The sequence below is a fragment of the Tympanuchus pallidicinctus genome, unplaced genomic scaffold (assembly GCF_026119805.1).
Source record: "Tympanuchus pallidicinctus isolate F22 unplaced genomic scaffold, pur_lepc_1.0 scaffold4, whole genome shotgun sequence".
In the NCBI taxonomy this organism is placed as follows: domain Eukaryota; kingdom Metazoa; phylum Chordata; class Aves; order Galliformes; family Phasianidae; genus Tympanuchus; species Tympanuchus pallidicinctus.
In genome coordinates, this window is record NW_026294758.1 from 15,987,690 (window position 1) to 16,012,470 (window position 24,781).

The 24,781-nt window shown below is 41.6% G+C and overlaps 1 protein-coding gene across 1 annotated transcript in view; it reads left to right on the forward strand.

Annotated features, from left to right (window-relative positions):
* The window catches only part of ADGRV1 (adhesion G protein-coupled receptor V1), a 264,974-nt gene extending 249,712 nt beyond the window's left edge, over nt 1-15,262 (forward strand). Inside the window, exons 91-93 of the mRNA XM_052701347.1 lie at nt 5,495-5,686; nt 7,257-7,434; nt 14,808-15,262. Of these exons, the coding sequence (XP_052557307.1) occupies nt 5,495-5,686; nt 7,257-7,434; nt 14,808-14,926 (489 nt within the window). The 3' untranslated portion in view covers nt 14,927-15,262. The remainder of the gene's footprint in view (nt 1-5,494; nt 5,687-7,256; nt 7,435-14,807) is intronic.
* The last annotated feature ends 9,519 nt before the right edge of the window (nt 15,263-24,781 follow it).

Below are 24,781 nucleotides of genomic sequence, written 5' to 3' on the forward strand. Positions count from 1 at the left end.
CTTGACGCCTTTGATGATCTCCTCGGCGTTGGTGAGCAGCAGGTCCAGCAACGCTTCACCTCTGGTCGGTCTGTCCAATACCTGAACCAGAAAGCTATCGTCAATGGATTCCAAGAGCCTTCTGGAGCTCTTGCAGCTCGCCGTGTGGTTTTCCCAGCAGATGTCTGGATGGTTGAAGTCCCCCACCAGGACAAGAGCCCGTGAGCCAGACATCTCACGCATCTGGAGCAAGAAAGCCTCGTCAACAGCCTCCCCTTGATCAAGTGGTCTGTAGTATACCCCTAACACCAGCTGACCTATATTAGTCCCATCTCTAATCCTAACCCACAGGCTCTCAACCTGTTCCTGACTGTTTCTCGTAGGGAGCTCCTCACAGTTTATCTAATCTCTGACATAGAGAGCAACTCCCCCACCCCTCCTACCTCGGCTATCTCTCCTAAAGAGTCTATAGCTGTTGATGGCAGTATCCCAATTGTGGGAGTCATCCCACCATGTTTCTGTGATAGCAACAAGGTCATAACTTTCCGAGTGCATCACAGTTTCCAGTTCCTCCTGCTTGTTAATCAGGCTGCATGCATTGGTATAAAGGCACTTCAGCCGGGCTATCCGTCTCGCCACCTTTATAAGGGATCTAGGATCCCCTAGAACAGCAGCATCCCCAGCATCCCCCTGCCCTACTCCTTCCCTATGCACTCTGCCGTCATTGCCCATGGAGTTTGGTACAAGCCCTCGAATGACCCGTTCAACCCCAGTAGCCCTTATTTTGTCCCCTTCCCCCTTCATTCCTAGTTTAAAGACCTGTCAATGAGTCCCGCTAATTCTTCAGCTAAGATCCTCTTACCCCTCAGGGACAGGCTGCATGCATCAGCAGCCATCATGCCAGTGCAGTGTAAATTGCCCCATGGTCAAAAAAGCCGAAATTCTTGCGCCTGCACCAGCTCTTAAGCCATCTATTTAAGAGTTGGGTATTTTGGATCCTCCCTGTACCTTTCCCTGACACCACGAGCATAGAAGAAAAGACCACCTGCACCCCAGCACCTTCAAGTATTTGCCCCAATCCCCTGAAGTCTTTCTTGATAGACCTCAGGCTTTCCTTATCAACTTCCTCTCCGCCAGCTTGAATTATTAAAAGTGGGTAATAATCTGAAGGCCGAATCAACCCAGGAATTTTCTTTGAAATGTCCCTGACCCATGCCCCAGGAAGGCAGCACACCTCTCTGCAGGTAGGGTCGGGCAGCATATAGGGCCTTCTGTTCCTTGCAGAAGGGAGTCGCCTATGACAATCACCCTTCTGTCCTTATGGGTAGAAGCAGTCTTGAGGCTTGGGGGCGACCGCTTCGCCTGAGGCAACCTCACAGGTGAACCTGTCTCTGCACTCTCACTCGTCCCCCCCTCAAATTCCAGGGCCTCAAACCTGTTACGCAGAGGCACCTGGGGAGCCGGGGATGGTTGGGATAGGGGATGACCCCTCCGCCAAGCAGGTACCTGTTTCCACTCCTCCTCCCTTCTCAAATTGCTGTTAGGGGGAAGAGAGGACAGGGGGCTCGCTGAAACACTGTCAGCTGGCTGGTTCCCCTTTACCAGGTTTTTGTAAGGTGGCAGGGGCTGACGTGCTCCGTGAGGAGCCTCTCCTGTGTGCCGAGAACCTGAGGTTGAGAGGGACTGACACCACCAGTCAATCTCCCTCTCACACTCTTTTATAGTCCTCAGCCTCTCCACTTCCTCCTTCAGGCTAATCACAAGGCTGAGCAAGTCATTCAATTGCTCACACATTATACAAGCGCTGCCTCCTTCATGTGGCATTGCAAAGGCCAGGCTGTGGCAGTCCTCACAGCCAGTGACCTGCACACTAGCATCTGGTGATGGTATCTCTGTCTGAGTCGCCACACACTTCATACCGTTGTTCTCCCCTCTATGCATACACCAGAGCTCAGTCTGGCTCTGGACCATCTTCTTGGCTACTGTCTTTCTGATGCGTGTGCTCAGGACCTCTGCATGGGTCTTCACAGTTTTTGTGTTTGAAGCCTTCTGCCGGGGTGCACCCATGGCAACCAGCAGGCTCACTAACTCAACAAGAAAGTCCTAAAGGCGTGCAAGTGATCGGCCCTGCCCTGCTGCCTCCTACCCTCACACTGTTGCCGGGTTCGCTAAGTGCCCTGGCACTTACCACCAGTAGCAATAACAAGACTCCTTGCAGGGGAGTCCAGACAGGGGTAGCTTACAAAAGCACCACGTTAAGACAGCCTGGGAGATAGCTGTACTACCCCCTCTGCTGTGCCTCAGGTGGGCAGAGACACGTCGCTGTCCTCTCGAGGGCTTTTTGTAGCGGCGATCAAGGGCTGCTTCCGGTTTGCGCCCGTTTGAATCTCCCGCCGTTGCCTTGGCAACGCCCACGCTGCGTCAGCTGCTCTCGCGAGAGTAGCCCGACTGAGAGCGGCGTCCGCACGGTTGCGGCGGGAATCCTCGATGAGGAAAGCGATTAAAATCCCCCTGTACCTCGCTACAAGTCGCGGCGGTTCTGCCAGAGACAGAGACAGCTCCGAGCCGCGGACCTCGGCGATCAGACTTCATTTCTACAAGCCATAGATTTTTCTACAATTCTCTCTAGAACCGTACAGGAAAATGCATTGAAGAAGGATCCATCCTTTTTCCACCTAAGCAAGTAAAGGTCTTTCCAACAGTGCAGTTCCAGCGTGATACGTGTCACCTACTTAGGAGTGTTGGTTTTCTGAGATAGAATGGTTTCATAAGCTTCTGCTTGTAAGGCAGTGTGTAATATTCTGCTGGGTAGGAGAAGTGAAACTCACAAATTTTTGCTTCTGTTACCTACCTTAGTCTGTGAATTCTCCTGTTCTTAGACCAGTCAAACAACCTCTCAATTTGATCATTGTGCAAGGACTCGGAGCGGCCTTATCACTGCTCCACCTCAACATGTGGGATTTCCCTGAACATCACATGCCAAAATTCCTTCCAGTCTACAGTACTAGCAAGGGGAGACCTGACAAGATCATTCTACATAGAGTCCTTGGTTTCTATTATTTTTCTTTGCAGCTTGTTACTGAGTTTGACAAGATTGTGTCTGTGTCTTAAATGGAAAATGTGTATCGTGGTAACTGACAAATTACTGTATGATTGATGCCCACTCCCCTATTTTAGGAATGCATTACTATGAAACAAGAGAAGGCTAAAAAAACAGCTTGAACTCTATAGATCACATCAGCCTATCTCTAAATCTAGATTAATGAAAGGAGGGCTGCATCTGGAGTGAACAGAGGGGTGCCAGCTGTGAGCCAGTGCATCCAGGCACTTCTGGCCCTTGATGCCTGAGTCCTGGCAGCAGTGAGAGCAGGCAAGGGTGTTTTAGCTGTCAAAATGCTTCTTATGGTGCTGGTGTAACAACAGTTTCTCAGAAATAGCACTACCTGAAACACACTGAGACTTAAATAAGGGAACTGAAGTTAAAGAGATAATTGTGGCGCTCTATTCTGTGTTTGTTTGCTTTAGTAGAATGTGTCTACACTCAGGCCTGCACAGAAGCACAACATAGCATCAGCCTTTCTTAAAGGAACCTGGTGTTCTTCTGGTTTTGGGAGACAGCTGTGCAGAGCTTGCAACTAATTGGTTTCCTTGAGAAATTACAAAACCACTTAAAATGAATGCATGACTTTTGTGACTAGGTCCTTGGAGATGGGAATGCCAGAAACTGTTCTGAATTCTGGGGCTGAGAGTCACCACTGGTATCCATTCTTCTTAGAACTCTTATCCTGCACACATCCATTAAACTTAAATTAGAAGAAATCCACTTGCTGGTCCCATTATGTTTGACCTACATGAGAGTCCTTGGATTTGTTTAGAGAAGGAAAGGACATTTTAGTCCCTTTTTACTGTCTCTTAAGTGCAATATGTGTTTGCATCAGTTTTTAGGAATGTATTTACATGAATCACTAAGAAATTTCCTTTGTAAGCCTCTCAGTTAAGTGCTTGAATCTTCATGACAAAAAAAAAGAAAAAAAAAAGAAAAAAAAAAAAAGAAACTATCTGGAAAAGTGAAACACTGTTTTGTTTTTTGTTTTTAAATAATTGTTGTTAACACTTTTGAATTGTTTTCTGTTTAAAAAAAAGAAAAAAGTTTGCACAGAACTGTGTGTCTATCTGGATTTATTGCAGCTGTATGAAGGCATTTCCAGAGTTTCACTAGCTGAGACTGAAATCCCACCAAATCCCATTTGCTTCTGTTAGCTTTGGACCAAACTGTTATTATGCACTGTTTTGTTATGTAGTTTTGGCCTTAGATATTATGAATCTGTGGATGAAGCATTGTTTATGTTGCCTGCTTTATAGGAATGGCAGCGAACATACTCTCTCAACATAGATTTGAAGTTCTTTCTACTAAAAATTCCCGAATATAATTAGATGAAACTCCTTACTATTTATAATCCCAGCTATTACTGTCATGCCAATGGGCTCCTCTCCAGTAAATTGTTCTGTTTAGTACAATTGGTTATAGAGATCTAGAGGACAAGATGAAATACAAAAAGCGATGCAAACATAACTGAACTGCAGTAATCAAGAAGATTCCTGAGATCTTTTTCATGCACACTTCTGGTTAACTCCTTCTTTATTAATTATTTATTTGGATGATTCCTTAATGCATAATTTTCACTCAGTATCAGTGCAATTTAATAATTAGAGAAGGAGAAAGTCAGACTGCATATTCAGAAATTCCATCACTGGATTTCTAAGCAAACAGAGGACAAGGTTATAATAATTATTATATATTTTATATATATATATAGTGTATATATATATATATATAATGTATTATAATAATTATATAATACAATTGTTAGCTAAATCTGAAGCTAAATTTTTTGCAATTTTTAAAGAAGAACTTTAGAGACACTCAGTACACTCTTTATTGTAATCACAAGTAAAAGGCAGTGTGAGATTAGTGGATACCATAGAGAATATAGTTTATGGTTACAACTTATGGTTGTAACAGCAGAAATACAGACTGAAGCTGGGGCAAGAATATAAGAATTAGCAAGGTCAGTAATAAAACAAAAATTGTAGCTAGGGACCAACAGCCAAAGCCTATTGCAAAGGCAGCCTCTAACCACATTTTTGCTGTTATGACAACTGTAAAACTGTTTTCATTGCTGTGAACTTGGATTTGCTGTGGAACTGTGTGGGTTCAAACAAATAATCATTTTCAATTACTCTTCGGGTTGTGTTTGTTTTTTGCTTGTTTGTTTGTTTTTGTGGGAAGGATAGCATTTAACTGGAGGCCTTTGGATGTGTATTTAGTTTTAGTCCAGGTCGCTGATTGACAGTGATGACATCTTATTATCCAGAGAAGCTAGCTGCAGCCCTGCGAGCCGGTGTAATGGAAGGCATCTGTTACAGCATATTGCAGCTTGCTCTGTGTTCAAAATCTGAACTTAGCTTCATTCTCTTCACATACGGACATTCTTTTTCTCTTCCTATGTTCCAGGGTCTTTATGTCTTTGTTGTATATTTCATCCTGCATAATCAACTTTGTTGTCCTGTGAAAGCAAGTTACACTGTAGACATGAACGGACACAGCACTCCAGGATCTGCTTTCTTCACTCATGGCAGTGGTTTGCCAGCTGCGGGGGGAGAGATCAGCAAGTCTACTCAGAACCTCATCAGTGCTATGGAAGAGGTAACAGTGCTCCATAGTTATTGCATGTGTTAAAAATGTAGTTTTAAGTAGTAATGCTGAAGTGAAGTGAATGAGATGATAATTATCGCAGTTCCTCTTTTCCTCTTTTTTTCTTTTTTTTTTTTTTTCTTTCTTTCTCTGAGTGTATATGGGAGAAAAGTTTCCTTTTACTGTAAAAAAAAACGTTATCCGGAATTACTCTTTCTACTTGCATGTTTAATTTGCTACAAAGGTTGGTTAAAGTGCTGTCAGAAGTAGAACACAAGAAACGAAAATATCAAGATTATTCTTTCGACATACCATGGGTCTTAAGATGAGTTCTGAGTTTTGAATTTCACGAAGTCATGCTCTGTTAATTTTGAGACAGATTATTTTCAATCTCGTCATTTCTGGAACTGGAGTGCTGCCAGTATCTATTTTTTACTATCTGTAGTAAAGCAAGGTGGCTTTTGATGCTATGTATGTTTGCTGAGTGTAGATGAAGAAGATTCCAGCTGATTTAATGGAATTTCAATATTTCAAAGAATCAAGTCAGCTCTAGTAATACTTTCTGTAGAAACCAAACTGCTCAACTGTGTCTGTTTTGTCCATTTCTCTGCTTGCTCACCTGTAGATTTGTCAGGGTGTTAAAGCTGCTTCTTGGCAGACTGCTGTTCATTGTGCTTCTCAAAATGTCACTTAAGGTGGTGTCTGACTCTCCAGATTAGTGGAGAGCATAGCTTCTCAGCTCCATGAAGTAATCTTTTATATTCTTGTCTCTCAAACAATGGGTGAGCAATATGCCAAGCAAATGTATTTTGATTGCCATAAAATATATGAGTTTAGAGCTCAGAGCTCTGGCTTTGCACCACAGTTCTGGAGGAGATAGAATTAAAAAATTAAAAAAATTAGAAAATTAAAAAATTAAAAAGCAAAACCTTTTTGTAATGAACTGAAATTGTGATTTTTGTTTTTATTTTATTTATTCATTTATTCGGTGCATGTATGGCTTCACTTTAAAATGGTGGTGGATGAAATATAGCAAAGTTGCTATCAAAGCGGTAGGGCTGCACACCAACACCTTCAAAGACTGATAAATGACTTTAAGAGATTGTATTGATAGATCCTAGAAAGCAACAAGTTGACAACAGCAAATCATCAAATGCAAAGTAATGCTGATTTGTGGCTGTAGGAGGAGACAGGCTCCAGTGAAGGAAGAAGCAGTGGTGAGAGGAGAGTCACAGAGCATATTATGGCTGGAACTACTTAGTGCTTTCTTAAAAGTTCTCTATACCAGGGGCCAACGTTCAGCAAGAGGAAGATGTTTTTAAAATTTTGAGATGTGTAAGGCAGGTTGTAGTAAGCACAGGGTTAAATGACTTGAGTACATACACTTATATATGTATGTATGTATTTAAATTAAGCCACCTAGTTCAATACAGAAGCAACTGAATAGCTGGCTCTAAATCTGATTTTGAATTCAGCTCTGGTTGTAGATTCTAGTCTGTTATTCCAAAACAGCAGTCATGTAAGTTATTTTTACAGTGTAGATTTTATGATTACTGTGTTCGTGTCTTTTTAAATTCTACAGGTGCCAGCGGACTGGGAGAGAGCATCTTTGCAACCTGCTAGTCAAGCCAGTTCTGCCTTTAAGCAGAGTCCACAAAATGGCAATGTTTTCCACCCTTCGGGAGGATTTAGTAACAGCTCCCTGGTTGCTGATGAGGAGTCACAGGAGTTTGATGACCTAATATTTGCATTAAAGACTGGTGAGTGATTGCTCTCCTTCACTCTAATGGTGTCACCATTTCATGAGATTGAATTACTGTTAATTTAATCTGATTATCATTGAAAATACAAGCTGGAAGGTTTTGGCTTGATCTACTATTCTATGAGCTAAAAATATTGTGCAGACTATTTAAAATAACAGAGGACTATGCAAAAATAGGTTTCAAGTCATGATAATTCACAGACATACAGAATGTAGCAGCAGATTGGAGGCTCTGACATTTTTCCACAAGTTCATAAAAAGCTAACTTGCTGCATTTAGATATTGGCCATCTTTTTTCCTGTTCCTTTCTTTTTTGAGGTGATGTATAGAGTATACGTATTGTCTGTCTTTATTTTATATATTTGGCAGGCCCAAATGTATTTTTGACACCGTGAAATACAAATATTTTTCTTATAATCTTGCATACACTAGAGAAAATAATCTAGATAGATTTCTTCCTAAACATAACAGCCAACTCTGATGAGCTCACCATGTTGCTGAATAACAAAGCTTCAGGGAGGGCACTCTAGATGTCTACACTCAACCTACACCTGTGAAAGAAATCACTTGTAGTCAAAGTTTTCTCAGTGTTCTTAGAGTTCATTTCCAGCTTTACCTTCACTGTAGTATTGCTTTTCTATTTTCTCATCCACTCCACCAATGAAACCTTAGTTTTTTCAAATGATGACGTAAAAGGGCAGCCAGAGATGGCCTTCAGTGGAAGAAATGAAGTAAAACCTAATTTAGAGATAAGCAAATGTGAGAACTTCTGATAAGAAGACCAGAAAGGGAAAGGAGTCTCACCTGGTAAAATCTAGCAGATGTTAACCTGAGCCCACCCCTTGTAGACATGGGTGAAATATGGATGAGCTAGCTTGGTGAAGTTATCCTCAGGATTACTCAAACAACCTCCTGTTATGTTCCTGAGTGCCTCACCAAGCTTATGGGTGTCCAGGACTCCTGCAAAAGACAACCGGCTGAATCATCAGGTTAAGTTCTCTGACACTTTACCAATAATTCCCCTCAGTGGCACCAGTGAGAACATCTGAACTGGGTGGAATACTGGGAATGCTAATGAAGGGACAATTTGTTCAGCTTAATTATAACACTTAATCTCTTAATTCAGTTGCCACTGAAGAAACCTCTTCCATTTATGAAGATAACTGGATGATTTAAAACTGAGCTAGTGCTATGTAATGATTTTTTTTTTAATAAGGTTTGTCACAAATGTTCTATTTTACCATTTGATTATCATGAAAACTGTGCAGATTACAAATTCCTTGTTGTGCATTTAAAGATTTTGTGCAACTTTCAAATGTGAATGCATAAGCTTAGAACTGCAAACCCTTTTTTAAATGTCTAACTTTCAATTATTTTACTCCTTTCAGAATATTTTGAAGGAAACTAGGTCATTCATAGGATGTTAATGCCATAGGAAACCACTTAAATTTAATGTCTCAACTGTTGCATATGGTGTTTGCTGCTTGAGCAACTCAGTTGACATCAGCTGGCGTATTCACTGGGGTAAACGCTGTGCACTGTGGAAGACTGAACATTAAATCACAAAGAGCAATCTAGGCAACAGCAGTAGTTGAAAGTGATGGTTAACATAACACACCACAACTCTTTTTAGATTGATTTTTTTTTTTTTTTTTTTGTATAAATCTTCAAGTTCCATCCTTACTTATTTACTGTCCTATGAAAAGAAGTAACTTTTAAACAAGTTTTTGACTTTATTTTTCCTAACTTTTACTGCTGTCTTCTCTAGAATTTACATTAATATTATCACTTGTTCCTGTGAGCCTCCTTTTGAAGCTTGTAAGATTTGAAGTTGGGACCTCAGGGCACAGTCTGAGAAAAAACTTTTGTTTACATTACTTGTTCAAGTAGAGCCTGTACCTTTTGCATCAACACCTGTTCTCATGCCCAAACTGCTACAGGGGTACTACTCCCCTATTTCTAAGAAAAAACTAGTCCCATCTAGTTTCAGCCTCACATACACTTGAACGAACCAAACTGAAGAGGAGGTACTGAGGTTAGAGTTGCTTTAACCACCGAAGTAAATGTTTATCAGCTACTGCCTTAGATACAAGCTGCAGCTCAACATGTGCTTTAATCCAAGACGTGAGTTTCTCTAAAAATGGAAATTATTGCTGTTTTATTTCTACCTGTCCAATCCAGTGCATGGCTAATGAATCAAGTTGCTTGGATGGCATGAGAGACAACATCAAGACAATGAAAAGGAACAAGAGGTGATACAAAGTGAGATTTCTTTGCATTTCATGATAGGCTTCAGCTGTTACTACATGCACTGAGCTGAAGGAAATTTTATGATAAGTTTAAGCTAGCAGCCTGATGGGAGCCAGTCCCCAGTCCCTTCTGCCTGCACATTTCTTCTTCCTCTCTTGCATCACTGGTTGTTCTCACATGAAACCACAGAGACGCAGGTCAGAGAGTTCTCCTCTCCTTCCTCAACCCACCCTCTTCCTCTCCTCCAGCCACTCCACACTGTCAGTCTGATACTTGCTTACACCAGTCCCAGCTCAAAGCAGCAGCCCAGCACCAAATAGACTCAAACATATCAGCAGCAAAGATGCCCCAAAGTAGTTCTCCTCCACCTTTGTAGTCCACACTTTAGTTCAGCTCAGAATTCCTTTTCTGGGAAAAGAAAAGCTCCTGGGAGAGTGGAGAAAAGGTGCTTTTTGCAGCATATCAGCTGTTTTTATCATTCCTGAATTGAGAAGTGAGCTCGTGGGGATAGAGGTAGAAGAGAAATGCTTGCTCTGCTGTTCCTGGAATTTTACCTCTAAGAAGCAGAAACAGACACCTTCATTATCTGTCATTCCTTAAAACTGTCAATCTGTAATCAAATTCAGCTTTAGCTGTGCTAAAATATTAGCTCCTACTCTGAGGGCTGGGTGAGGATCAGCACTGATTAGCAGAGGAATATGCAGAAATGCCTTTATGCCTTTCTGCATTTCATCTGTCCTTTCTGCTTATGTAGTTTGAAGCTGTCTGAAGGTTACTTTAATTTGTGCTCAGTGCCTGCAGACCTGACGTTTACTCTGGCAGTCAGGATCAGTGAGAAAGAGGGTGCAATCTTAGGTCTGTTTAGCTGTCAGCAAAGCTAAAATCTCATTCCTGTCATCCTACTTCACTCTTGCACTGCAATTGGCCACACTGTGTGGTATTAATAAAAGGTGGCTGAAATTATACAGCTTAAAAACCATCAAGGAAGCCTTTACTGCACAACTTTCTTCTTGCCTTGCAATGGTTTAGTAATTTGCAGTTTGCAGCGCAGCTGCACAAATAGATGCACTGGCACACTTCACCTGATTGCTAAAGAGACGTGTGGCAGAACTATGCACTTAGCCCTTGGTTCCATAATCATTAATGCTGGACCACATTACAGATTAACCTGGAATATGGACTGGATCATAGGAAGGCAGACAGCTGTGTCTCTGGCTAATTAGGTACACAACAATGTACTGTTTTGTATCCAGCTTTTATGCTAATGTTACACAAGCCTTGCATCATACAGCCACAGAATTTTTTATGTCATGCAAATAGTCTAAAAGATGGACTTGTTCTGTCACTAAAGTCATAATTTCTTATTGTTACTGCTAATTGCACTAATTAACTTTTAAAATGTTATAATTTTGAACTAGATCTTTTTTTTGCCTCTTCCTTTGTCTCTGTCAGTAGATGATTTAATAAGACAGTTGCCTTTCTGATTGTCAGAGTAGTATGTTGCAGACATCTAGGCTAAAGCCCACTATAACATGATGTTCAGGGGAATTCTGTGTTGGTTAGGTCTGGGGAGATAAAAACTGAGCCCACTGAATAAAAATAGATGGAATCTCCAAATAAGCAGTCTGTCTATCAGCTTTGCTCTAATGCATGAATATCATAAGTGCATGACAGCTTTACTGGTCTCTTATCTTCCATCCATGTTTCCACCACAGATGCTCTTGTTTCCCCCCTTCCATAATGCACAATACTAAACCAAACTATTCCATTTCAAAATATGGCAAAACCTCTGAAAGAGGCTCTAAGCCCCTCCTGTCCTGACTGATGACCTACCTGTGTAGCAAGTTGCTTGCAAATATATTTATGGATCAGAGCTGGGAATACCAGCCTAGCACATGGTACTTCCAAATATGTATCAGTATCAACATAGAATTTTTTCCCATCAGCAATGTGAATGTTTTTTGCTCTAAATAGAGGCATAAAATGGTAAGTATTAAGTAAATATTCAACTTGGAGAATCCTTAAAAAAATCTACTATGTGAATTTGAAAAAAAAAAAAGTTACATAGAAATGCAGTTATGACAATGAAATGTAGTACAAATTAACTCATAAATTTCAGTTTTTGAACTGGGGTTCCAAAATCAGCATGTTTTTACACTTTGGTGTCATCACTTTAGGTACCCAGTTCAGAAACTAAGCATCTCATGTTTGGTATCCAGAACCAAAGAAACTTTTGAAATTTCACATTCTGAATGTTATGCAGTAGAATGCCTTGGAGACTGTCAGTGGGGTGATAAGCTTTAGACAGTGGCAAAATGCCACTGATGTAATTTCTGTAAAGTCCAATCCCTACAATTAGTAATGAACAAGTAGCAATGAATGGCCCACGTAGCATTTTTCTAATGCACCTTATACATTCAACACAAATTATGGTTATTTTTGGAAACAGTACAGAAGTGCTTATGAGACAAAAACCTCCCCCAAGATATAATGACTACAGTCAGTACAAAACAAACCACATCTCACTTAAAATGCTTCAGTGAAAGTAAATGGTAACAACTGCAGTTTCAGTGCATGTAGGCATGCACTGACAGTCTTTCAACCAGCAGATGTCACTGGAGGGATCTTGCTGATTTTGCAGAGCTCAGTGACTTCTCAATTTCTAGCTAGCCCTGTGATACAAAAAGAAAGGCCTCGTTTTTGTGTATCAACTTTTTTTTTTTTTTTTTTTTTTTTTTTTTTTTTTTTTTATAATGCTGTAGTTGCTTCAAACTAGGGAAAAGTAATACTGCCAGCTACCCAGCACCAGCACCTCTAAGGGAGTGCACGCATTTTTGGATAGGATTATGTTTAAATTCTCCTCTAATCTGAGGACAAGCTGAACCTATGAACTCTCTGAAACTCCATCATGTAAACAGTTGTACCCTTCCGCACCAGTCAGTTGTTTGGTGAGCTGGTATCCTGGTTACACCTCAGCTCTCATTCCTAAAAAGGATCAGCTCTTAAATAGTTTGTCTTTGTATCAGCAGCTGAACAGGGCTGTTGTAAACCCCAAGTAGTCTGCTCCAGTCTCAGGTTTACCAACTCCCTGATAAGAATGTCCTTAACGACAAAAAATCCCTTCTTAACTCCCCACAAAGCACGCACACATGAAATTTCAGAATAAGTGTGGTATAATAGCAGATTAGTCTTGTATCTGATCTTTTTATAGTAACCAGCACAAGATTCTTCTGGAAACCTCATACTGAATAGTTGCAGTATAACCACCAGTAAGACAAATGTGTTTCTAACTCTGTTCAGTTCAATATTTGCCTTAAAATCATCAGCAGGAATGTTTTTGGACACGTAAAAAGAAAATTTTGTAATATAGCTTCAAATGTTTTCAGTCATGTCGTTTTCCATTTTTGAAATCTTTGTCTTTTTTAGCCAAAATAAAATCTTTCTGTGTGAGTTCCAATGCTAATGATGCTAAATTAGAATATTTGTTTCTTCTCTTGAAGTACCTTGTTTATGTCACAGTTATCACCTTGTCCTTCTGTCACCAAATGGCAAATACAGCAGTCAGATTTATCTTCTCTATTACACTCATGTTTCCGTGCTAGAGCAAACAGTTTTAGAGAAGATAAGAAAAAAACAAATAATTTGCTCATGCAATTGTTGTTTTTCCCAGGACTTTGAAACAGCTTTTAGTCATTAGGACCATAATTTGATGAAAAGGTTAAATATGCATGTAAATTTAAATGAGTAAGTGTGGTTTAATTATCTTTGGTACACTTATTAACAACATTTGTAATGATTCAGACTCTACACTTCTCACCTTTATTACAATATCAATTCATCTATATCTCTCCTATCACAGTCTGACAGTAGTTGCTGATCTTTAAAGAGCTTGGGTCATACAAAAGCAAGCTTGGGTCTCCTCTGACAGATGTGATTGAATGCAGTTTCTCCACAAGACACAAACACCAGAACAAAGTGAGGTGGAAACCCTGGAATGTCAGCTGAGACAGAAAAAAGAAATTCATTGTACAACACAGACATCTCTGAAGTTGTGTTTTAGTATGAAAATGGAAATCATTGCCTCTCCTGGCATACCGTGTTCAAGGCTTGTTGAGCCAAGTGTCATTCCTCTGCAACTCCCTTTAACTGACTGTAGTTATAAATCTACTTCTGCCTGAAATGAATAACCTTCCTAGTTATCTGTAAGTGGCATTACTGGAAGACCATCAGTGCCTGAATGCACTGATGTGCAGCTCTGAGCTGTACAGTCCAAAATGTAAAGCCCAGATGATCTGAACACTAACACAAACCAAGTATTTTTTAGGATATGCTTTACAATACAAAGACAGAAGGACTGGGAAATGCAGTGGAATTTATCGTCCCAACTGATGCTCTGTGAAGTAGTCTGTAAAAATGCTTATTTCATAAAAAGTAGTGCAGGTATCTGTATGTCACACTACACAGATGAGAGAGAAAACAAGGAAGCAGCTAGGTAGCAGAACTCCTGTGACAAAAAGTTGGAGAGGGTGGCCTCGAGAGGTCTCTTCAGACATGTTGTGGAAGTTTCCATTGTCCAAAGGCGAGTATTCTTGCACAGCAGAAGGAAAACACCATACACCAGCTTGTGCCAAATGTGGGTTTAAAAAATATTTATTCAGCATATTTTCTCATGTTGAAATTACAATCTTATTAAAACTGCTGGAATTATAATTTAACAGGGAAATTATATCATTAAAAGTCAATTCTTTATGAAACTGACCTTGGAAATACCAGCCAGTCCATGAACCCAGCCTAAAACAGGCCTTGATTTATGCTCTTATGATTTCAAGGCAACTGCTGAATAGCTGTTGTGCCATTTACTGGGGGAATTAAAGTGACTGACAGTGGAATTGTAAAAAGTGTATCTGGGGGGTACAAAATTACAACAGATAATGATATAATCTGAGTATTCAGAATTGTTGACCAATACCAGACAGCTTGTCATGATGCTATATAGTTTCAAAGAACTTCAACAATCAGAGTGAAGCAGAGCAGCCCTGTAAAAGGACACAATGTCACCGTTTCTGTCTCAGGACCCAATCCTCTCTGATTCTTAAGAGTTTTCTGTCTTCTCTGTTCTAGGTGCTGGTCTCAGTGTCAGTGACAACGAATCTTGCCATGGCAGCCAGGACGGGGGCAGCATGGCAAACTCTCAGATTGTTGAGCTTAGAAGAATCCCCATAGCAGACACCCATCTCTAACTCCACTGCTTGCTTGTTTTCCTTTGTTTCCTTTTTTTTTTAAATTTCAGTTCAAGCCTACGTACTTCTTTATTTGTACTTCCCTTTGCAAGAAAACACTGTATGAAACTGCGTAGTAAAATGCTGTGAGCTGTACTGAGCGCTTAACAAAGAATGTTTGTTTGAGTTTTTATATTTCAGAAAATAAACTGTAGGTTTTTTACAGTGAGCATCAATAGATACAGTGTCATTTGGCCTAGATCTGTATCATGTAGTGAGATGACATATTTCATGAACTGTAGCTTTTTTAAATTAACCTGTATGTGTAACACTGACTAATAAAAGCAATAGAGTCCATTTGATACAACCAAGCCTGTTATTTATCCTGGCTGCTTGTGGAGCTGGAAAGTGGTACAGACACTCCCTCGGACAGAAAGGCATTTTCACTGAAGAGATCTCAGTTTCCTACACTGTACTGTTCTGGTTGGCTTTAGAGCACTCAGATCTGCAGTCTTTGCAAATAAAGATGGCCTGACCTGCATTCTGTCCTGATAAAATATGTGATGATCTATAACAAACAGGAAAGGGAAGATGAAGAAAAACTGATAGTGAAATGACTAAAAGGCCATTCCAGGGTGTATGCATGCTGCTGATTACATTAGCTTGCTATTTTTTTAGTGTTCAATTCTCATCTTCTCCTCACAGGTAGAAATAAGGGAGGAGTTCTAGAGAGTTGAATTTTCTATCAGTTTCACTGAGAGCCACAAGTGTAGCCCTCCTCTGATGGAAGGCCTCAAGTCTTACATTATTCACAGACTTAGATCAGTAGTTGGGGTCATAAACTAACAAGAAAAGCTGCTCCTCTAGAAAAAAAAACATGCAGGGGAAGTGTTTCAGAGCCCAGGGGGGAGGCAGGCTGGTCCTGCAAGAATTGTTAACTCTCTGCATCTGCTCAGATACTCTGGAACAAAAACATGCGAAAGCAAGGCAGCAAAGGGAATTTTCCCCTGAATGTTTCTGAGCATGTAGATAAATACAGTAAGTGTGAAGCAAGCTTTTCATACCTACAGCAGGATCTTGCCTGAAGGCTGTCTGTTGGGCAAGCTCTGAGCAGCAGCCTGTCCTTTTAAATGAAAACTTTTCTTATGGAAACTTTTCTACGATTTCTAGTATAACAGTGCACAAATTATACTGCTCATGCTTATGTATGTGGGACAAATGAAAACAAAGTTTTCATTGCCTCTGCAGTGCAGTAACTGCTCAGACTGCACAGCGCACTTTCATAAGTAGACACAATCTTTAAAATGGAAGGACACAGGTAACTTTCTAGTCAGCAAAACCCTTAAATGAGAGCTTTTATTTACATGTTTGAATGGCTGAAGAATAAGACTATATAATAAATAAGCCTGTATTTAATGTGCACATGCCCTGCTACATCGAGCCTTAAATTTCTGACTCCCAGGAATTTTGTTGTTTATGCTCGACATGCTGCAGAGTAAGTGAAGCCAAATCTCTGCAGCCAGTAGGCTGACCTGAGTGTGTGAATGACCCTGACTGCAGCATGGGAGGCAGATGAGGCACAGCGGTGTGAGAAGGAACCTCAAACACTGGGTGCAGGGCATCTGAATCACAACGGGTGACCTGGTAGAGAGTGAGTAATCTAAGGACATTTCATAAGTCGTTTTTGTATGGGGCCAGACCATTTCCTACAGCAGCACACTGAGCCCTGGAATGTACTGCAAGTATCACTGAAATAAGATGCTCAGTTTGGAGTTAAATCTGGCTTAGGACAGTTTGCAATATGGTGATACTGTAGTATATATTTTTTTAATTTCTGCACAGGGAACTTGGCTCTTTAAGACTTTTTTTAAACTCTGTCTCTGTTCTTCCTGAACCAACTGAGATGAGCATTGGCCATAGCTGATAGGTTCTCATCCATCCACTAATCCTTAACAGAAGCTTGGCCCTTCAGAACGATTGCAACACTTGCTCTGTTGCGAGAGCTGGGGCTGTAACAGATGCCTCATTACTTGCAGTACATGCTACTACATGCTGTGAGAAAGCTTACAAAAGAAGGATGTTTGTTTGATTTTGACTCACCACCGTAAATGTTAATACTTTTGTGTCACTTCAGCTTGTTGCACAACTGGCCTGGTAAGGGATTTACTGTAAATGCATCAGCGTTTTCAGAGTAGATCAGTGGGATTGTGTCTGCTGCCAGCACTTGCTGAATTTTCCATCTCTAGGTGGTGCTCACATGGCTTAAGACCACAAGAAAAACACTAGGTACAGCTCTAGACGCTCTTTTTATACAGATGCTGTGTTATCTGTAGAAAATTTTGTGTTTCAGTAGCACAGGTCTTAGCCACACCGTGTGCACTGTGACTCAGGTGTGCTGATGGCCACACCTGGGCACCTTTACTGACAGCTTGGCTTACACCAGCAGGGCTGAGTGCTTCATGCAATGCTCTGATTTCAGGCGTTACCCAAAATGTGATAGAGAGTACAGAGATTTCTTTGTTTTTGTAAGATCAGTGAACTCACAGCTAGATGATTTTCCATTGAATGACCAGAGTTACTAACTCATTACACACTTTGCTTCGTTCCCATGCAGAAATACACCAGGGCACTCACTGTCTTTTTTTTTCTTTTTTTTTTTTTTTTTTCCATAGGGAAGGAGCTGCTGTTCCTCTGCAAGAAGCCATTTTGAGGGGCAGAATGAGCAGTATTTAGTAGCAGAATTTTATAGCTCACTGAACACAGAGGATCCATTTTCTAATTATCTATACCTAAAGCTACTCGCATGCGTTGGCAGAGAATATGGAGGGCAGATGAGTGAGCGGATGTGTTTCAGGAGTTTATTGTCACTTATGTTCCAATGCAAGGAAACTCACTTCCTTAAAAGACATCTGAAAAAAAATCAAGTGAATAAGTGGTGAAAATTACTGAGCTCAACACATATCCTTGGGGAGTGTTGTGTTGTTTTTTTTTTTATAAAAGCTGATGTGGAAGATTCTGGTTTCACTTCCCTTCTTGGATATACAAAATAAGTCAACTCATGACAGTAATCTGGACAGAAATCTTCAGATTTTTTTTTCCTTAGAACCTGTAGAAGAGCCCCTTCATATCCATGTTCTGCTTCTACAAGTGCCCCATTTGCCAACATCCAAATCCAAAGTCATCATCCTGTAAAGAACATCACAATGTAAAAGATTAAATTGTACTGGCAGCTTCCCAGCAACAAAGGGTGCCTGTGTTCAACATAAAATTATGTTATATGTAGACCATGTAGAGGTTTTACTAGAAAAGTGCTTAACTTCAGGCATATCCTGCCTTTGGATACACTTCCTTAATGCTGTACTGTGGACATTGGGCAGCTATTTACAGATTCTGCTTCCACAACACCAGTGCAAACTGGTAAGAAATCAGCATGTCCCCAGTTTGCTGGCAGCAGACTTTCCCTCTGAATTCTTTACATGAGTAGTAGAGTGGAGAAGCTGCCACATGTGAGTTTGCATGAATATCCTCAATTCAATATGCTATTCTGTTAATTTTCAGAGTATCAAGAAGCATTTCTGTATTTTGTTTCATTGTTCAACATAATCTTGTATGAATTAGGTAGATAGAAATAATCGCAGCATGGTACTCAAGTATTTTTGAATGAAATATCTGGAACTAAAGTTGCACTGAAACTGAGCTGAAGCATTTGTATAAACTGGTCTAAAAACTAAGAATGTTCTTGTTGCTTGTTTTTTAACTAAGTCAAAGCTGTGTTCCTGATAGAACCTTCACGAATACACAAGATTTTGAGGAAATTATTGATAATTCTTCTTTCTATCCTGCTACTTTTAAACATTTTATTCTCTGTATACATGAAGACTGACGGGACATGTCTTTGGTGCTGCCACTCTGTTTGGTGTCAAGATTAAGGTGAATGCACAGGAATCAGCAAATTATTTTGCTGGCAGCTGATACTGCAGACTGCCAGGACTTACCTGGAGGTGAAGGAAAGGGAGAAATATTCCAGGAATTATCAGCACTGAGCTTGAACATACTGAATTATAAAATCATTTGAGTTGGAAGAGACCCCAAAGGCCACTTGGTCCAACCCCCCTGAAGCAAACAGGAACGCCTATAGCTCAAGCAGGTTCCCAGAGCTCCATCCAGCCTGACCTTGAGTGTCTCCAGGGATGGAGCATCCAACACCTCACTGGGCAACCTGTGCCAGTGCCTCACCACCCTTATTATAAAGGACTTTTTCCTTATGTCCAGTCTAAATTTTCCCTCTCTTGGTTTGAAACCATTTCCCCCTGTCCTGTCACAGCAGACCCTGCTAAAGAGTCCGTCCTTTCTTATAGAGATTTATATGCCCACACTCCACTCCTGGCTAAAGCGTACAGTTTGGAGAAGGTCCCAGGAATGTCTCATATCAAAGGCTGTTGTCAAAAGTGCAGAGAAATGTTTTTACTGAAGCTGTCAGGATTTTCCCCAGCTCAGCAGTTAGTCTTTGAAGGCAGCATGGTCACTCCTCTGCTGCAGCTCAGCAGGTCTGAACACACAGTGATTTTATCCAGAGACACCCTAACCTCCCACATCTGGCACCTCCAGCACAGCTCTGCTCTTCGCACAAAGCAAACAGCAGCATCTGTCTGCCCAGCTTTTGAGGGATACACATGAAACATAAGTATAAATCAGCATGCGTACAGGGACAGAAAATAATTATGGAATACAGAAATTTAATGAATATAAACAAATCCAGTTTCCAACTGAAAGATAAAACACTATGGTCCAGATTATGAACTGGTTTTCCCTGGAAATGTCTGGCCTCCTACTTGGCAATTCCTTAGCTAAGGCTAAGCGCATGATTTCCCCATTTCCTCACTGGAATGAGTGCTGAGCCTGAGGCATGGGATATACTGGTACTTGCCAGCAGGGATGCGTGAAGACGTCTGAAACATCTCTTTACTTTCAGCCCACAGTGGTGCACCAAGTGTGAGTGACACCCACCACTGCATTATGGCTCAGACCCATATGTGTCTGACTCTGCACAGTGGGAAAGCAGAGAAGCAAATACAAGGATCTTCCCATCTGACAAGGACCAGACAGATTTCTACACCATATTCACACAGCACCATATTTCTTCTTGCCTTAGGAGAACAGCATGTCCTGAAGATAGGAGGACATGAAGTAAAGAATGAACAAACAGTGACATGGCTTGAATTCCCTCTTGCATCAATGCTGCAGGGTCCTGATAAAGGGAGACAGAGAGAGGGCTGCCTGTGCTCTTTCCTGTCTGGAGATAACATGGGTGCCACCTCCAGCTGCTGCTCAGGAATTTCTGAGAGGGTGTGGGATGGAACAGGTGCTGGTGCCAGGACAGTTTAACACTTTAAAAATACAGACAGAGTCACGGGAATGTTTCCTGGCACTGCTTACCTTCTGTACAGACTTTATTTCTGAGAGCAGCCCGCACTTCTGGAAGGTCCATCTTTTGCAGTTCATCAGCGCTGTCCCCAAAGTTATCCAGTACTGTGCTGTTTTACAACATGAATTTGCTATTGGGTGGTAAATGCCATGGAGGTGTGAACAGCAGATATGAGCCCACGCCACCAGTGAGTTCAGGAGGCAATGAGAAGCACAGGAGTGTGGGGACACATGTGGCATGCTGCCAGCGAGGAGTGACCTTCTCTGCCACACACAGCTGGAGGACAGGAGGTCAGCCTGACCTCAAACCCCCAGCAGAGCTTATTTACAGGGGGGCTGGGCCCCTGGCAAGCAGCAGCCCCTCCCTGGGGCTGGCAACAGTGACAGCTGACAGTTGCAAGTCACCAGCTGGGAATATGTGAGGTTCTTGTGCGGCTGTGATGGGGATTTATTGCAGCAGAGAGCAGCACCCAAAACAGCAGAGGAAGGACTGAGAGATTTGTTTGTCCACCTTTGGCTGGAGGTGCTGGCAGCTCAGGTGCTCTGGGCTCACAGCTGCCTGGAGCTGGCTTCCTAGGTTTGGGAGATGCAGGATCTGTGTGCTGCCCCACTGCATCTACTGTGCCCACATCATGTCTGCTCCCCATGCCACAGATGTCTGTACGCATTTCCCTGCAGAAATCTAAAAATATGGCACCACTCCTTCCTGCTGAAGGAGTGACCTTTCTCCCCCATCCCTTTGCTCAGCTTTTCAGTCTTTGCTACAAGCTGGCCAGGGAGACTCACTATTCACTTATTCCTTCTGATAGCTTTTGCCTCAGTAGAAATTCTTCTTGTACTCGCTCTTGTCCAGGCCTCCTGAAAAAACATAATGCCAAATATGAATAGTCTCTGAATAGCCTCTTTTTCCATCTTCCAAGAAAGAAATGGTTTTCTTTTTAATATTTTTTTTGTTATTACACTTTTTACCTTTTTTTGGATAAGGCCTTAAGAAGTCAGTTCCTACCCCAGGCAAAGCCACATGAGGATGCCCCTAGCATTAAGCACATCTCTACCTTTGGTTATTCTACTCTGTTCTCATCATTAGCCTAGTCTCAAGGAGCAAGAGGTGAGTTTGTGGTGCTGCAAATGGCCTGAAGCTGTACTCCCATTTGTGAGCCATGCTCTTATTATTAGCAGGATACTTCATTTAAGATGAGGTGTCTACAGCGTCTGCCACCCACTAGAAGGAACAAAGTGTTTGTGCAGGTCTTTGAGGTGACAGTGAGTACTACTGTCCAGAAAAGAAAAAAAAAAACAAAACCATACATTGATAGACCAAAGGAGAAACTTTCCAGAGCTTCCTTGCCTTTTTCTTTTCCACCACTCGGTTGCTCCCCAGTGTTTCCACATAGGTAGTTCTCTCTGCTCTGATACAGACGTCTCCTGCCAGCACTGTGTGCCAGAGCAGGGCACCTGAGACAAGCATGCTAGTTCTCCACCAAAAAGACTTTGCCTACAGCTTTCAGGTCCTCACATTTTTAGAGCCAGATTTAGGAAAAATCAGGTCATTTTGCAGGCTGTCCAGAGTTCAGAGTGCATCAACCCCTTAAATTTGGTGCAAAAGAAGATGTCTTGCACACAGAGGTGGAGTGAGGTTTAGGCTGATGGCTGACCTGCGGATATGCTCCTCTGGCATGGCACAGTCTGCTGTGGTGCGCAGAGGACTAGTAGGGCAAATGCCAGTTGGGGATTCTACTGATATGCAAATGGCATAGCTCATTGCAAACGCTGGGAGATTAATGTTAAAGATAATCCTCAGAGCATGAAAAAGAATCCTCCATAGCCTGAGGAGATGGACAGCTAATTCCTTGGAGCCAGGGTACATAGTCATGCCATCCAGCCCCAGGGTCACAGACCTTGTTTTTGAAAGCAGTGTGCTCTAGAGGAGAAAGTAAATGGAAAAACAATATTGTCTTGATTTTGTAACCCAGAAAAGGAGCCTTGAACGTTCATGAAAACATTCTTTTATTGCAAAGGAAACAGAAGTTGAGGTTTTTCTCCTTCTCATAAAAAGAAGCCTAACATGATTTTTAAAATATCTTAGCTTTCTGAAACAGTGAATTAGCAAAAAAACAAAGTGTGCATTTCTATTCATATCTTCTCTGGTTATAGCAAAATCCTCTGAGAAATATTCTTTGAATTACTCCTTTTTTGTTGTTTTGTTTTGTTTTCAGAGATACTAGTCAAACAGAGGGAATGTTTTACATATCATATGAAGTCAGTTAACATCTAGAGCACAATTGCCTGTAGACCACAAGTCTTCAGAATTCTAATTGAACAGCTTGTTTCATCTTTCAGCCTGGTATCTAACTCTAGAAGGAAAATTGTTGTGTTGGAACTAACTAAAGACCTTCCATTTTTTACTTATATGTGTTTTATATTGGTGGTGGTAATACCTGATTTGCTCAAAATTAGGTCTATTATTTCTAGTTTTTCTGGGGAAGTGGGGAAGAAAGGAATGCTTAATTCTTTGTAATGGAGAGAGAGAACTCCAATTGGAGTAGTTCAGTATTTTGTGAGTTCATATTGCATTTCAATATATAACCTAATGCTCATTTCTGGAAAGGGTTTGAAATTTGCTTTACTACATTTTTGTAGACAGAACAATATAGAGAGAAGGAAAGGAAGAGGGACCTCACTAAGTACGAAGAAGACAGGAAGTGTCTTCCTGGTATAATCCACACAAGGCCAAAACTGAAAACAAAGCTGAGATCAGCAACTGAGATCAGTGGGCATCATTATCTTAGCCTGGTTATTAACAACTGCAGGACTTAGCCTGCAGCGATCATTTTCATTTGTGCTGGCAGCACAAGGCTGACAGTGACCACTCCACTGCTTCTCAAGGTCAGATGGTCATCCTCCTGCTTTCACACATTTTTCAACATTGAATTGCACCAAATGGGAATTATACACTATATTTACAGGTTTTAAAATCAGATCTTGACTGAATTCTGTTGTGAATATGAATGCAACTTCCGGTTTCCAGATGGAAAAATTGGACTTCCAGATCTCCCACAAAAACCTAAAATTCAGCTTTAGTTAATGCAGCCTAAGAATTGGGTAAGTGCAACCTCACTAAAGGCAGCTGAATATTGTGACTGACGCATTTGTTTTGGAAGCACTTTGCCTGATCATAGCAGCATGCTTTTGAGTGTTTCAGCTGTTCTCCACTGTGTTGGCGTACACTTGCCCTCCATCCTGGCTCCATTGCTCTGAGTGGAGGTGAGAAGCACCACCTGGACAGGCCACGTGGGTATCCATGGAGGACTAGGCCCACTCATCGTGTCCCAGAATCAATGCCAGCCCAGGCTTTCCACTGCAGAAAGAAGTGTGGCAGGACCAAGTGCATCTAACACATCTAAATGAGCCTCAATACATATGAGATCAAGACATTTTCTCCTGTCTCTAGGCTGGGTCAGCCTTAGTTCTGCAACAGGAATAGTTGGTTGGACTGGTCACTATCTTGGGGGCACCTTCTAATGCTGAGGACACTGAGGATAATGTCCCAACCTACAGAGACTGATGGCTGAGGCTGAAGAAGACATACATGGCCCTCCACCCTCACCTTTCCCACAAAGCCTTAGTTACATGAAGGATATAACTGAAAGGTGCACGTCAGTATTAAAAGTAGAGCATGGTATAAAACTTAGCAACTCCCATAGTTCCACAAGAAACAGGACAGTCAAGTCATTGCCTGAAGCCACTGCTCTTATTTCTCACGAGGACTTCAGTGACGTTAAATGCACTATCTGCTCTCTAGATGCATCAGCTGCGTCTGCAGCAGGAGTGCTCCTCTGGGGGATGTTCACATAAAAGCAGAGACAAAATTAATTCTGCTTCTGTCATCTTCTTTGTCCAGAGTCTTGCTTTCGGTAGCCACAGAGACAGCCCTGGGCAGTGCCCAAGGTGCATCTCGGGTCTCCCGTCTCCTCTAGACGCTGGAGACATTTCTGTCTAGTATCAGATGGTAGGAATGAACTACTTCAGAGGAATGCTGCTGGCTGCCAGATAGCAGGCCTAAATGGGACAGAGATAAAACACTGCCAGTATGTCCATGCTTTCAGTATCTTGAGGGCAAAATTCTTGAGGAAGAATGGACTGCACCTGAGCAAACCCACCTTTAAGTCTTCAGTTTGGGTACTGTCATGGACAACATATGTTGTAGCCATGTTTTGAAAGAGAAAAAGGTTGTTGTCTGGACCTGTAAGGCATGGGAATGTCTAGCACTACAAGAAAAGAGAATTGGAAACTGGTCGGGCACAAGGCAAGGGAGGGAGAATACAGGAAGCTTCAAGATTTGTTTTTGAGATTCTGTCAACCACTGCCTCACTGGGCAGTCCAGCCTGCAGCCCTGCAGCAGGAAAGTCAGGTCTGGCTTCCTTATAAGCAGACCTGGGGAGTACATGGGCA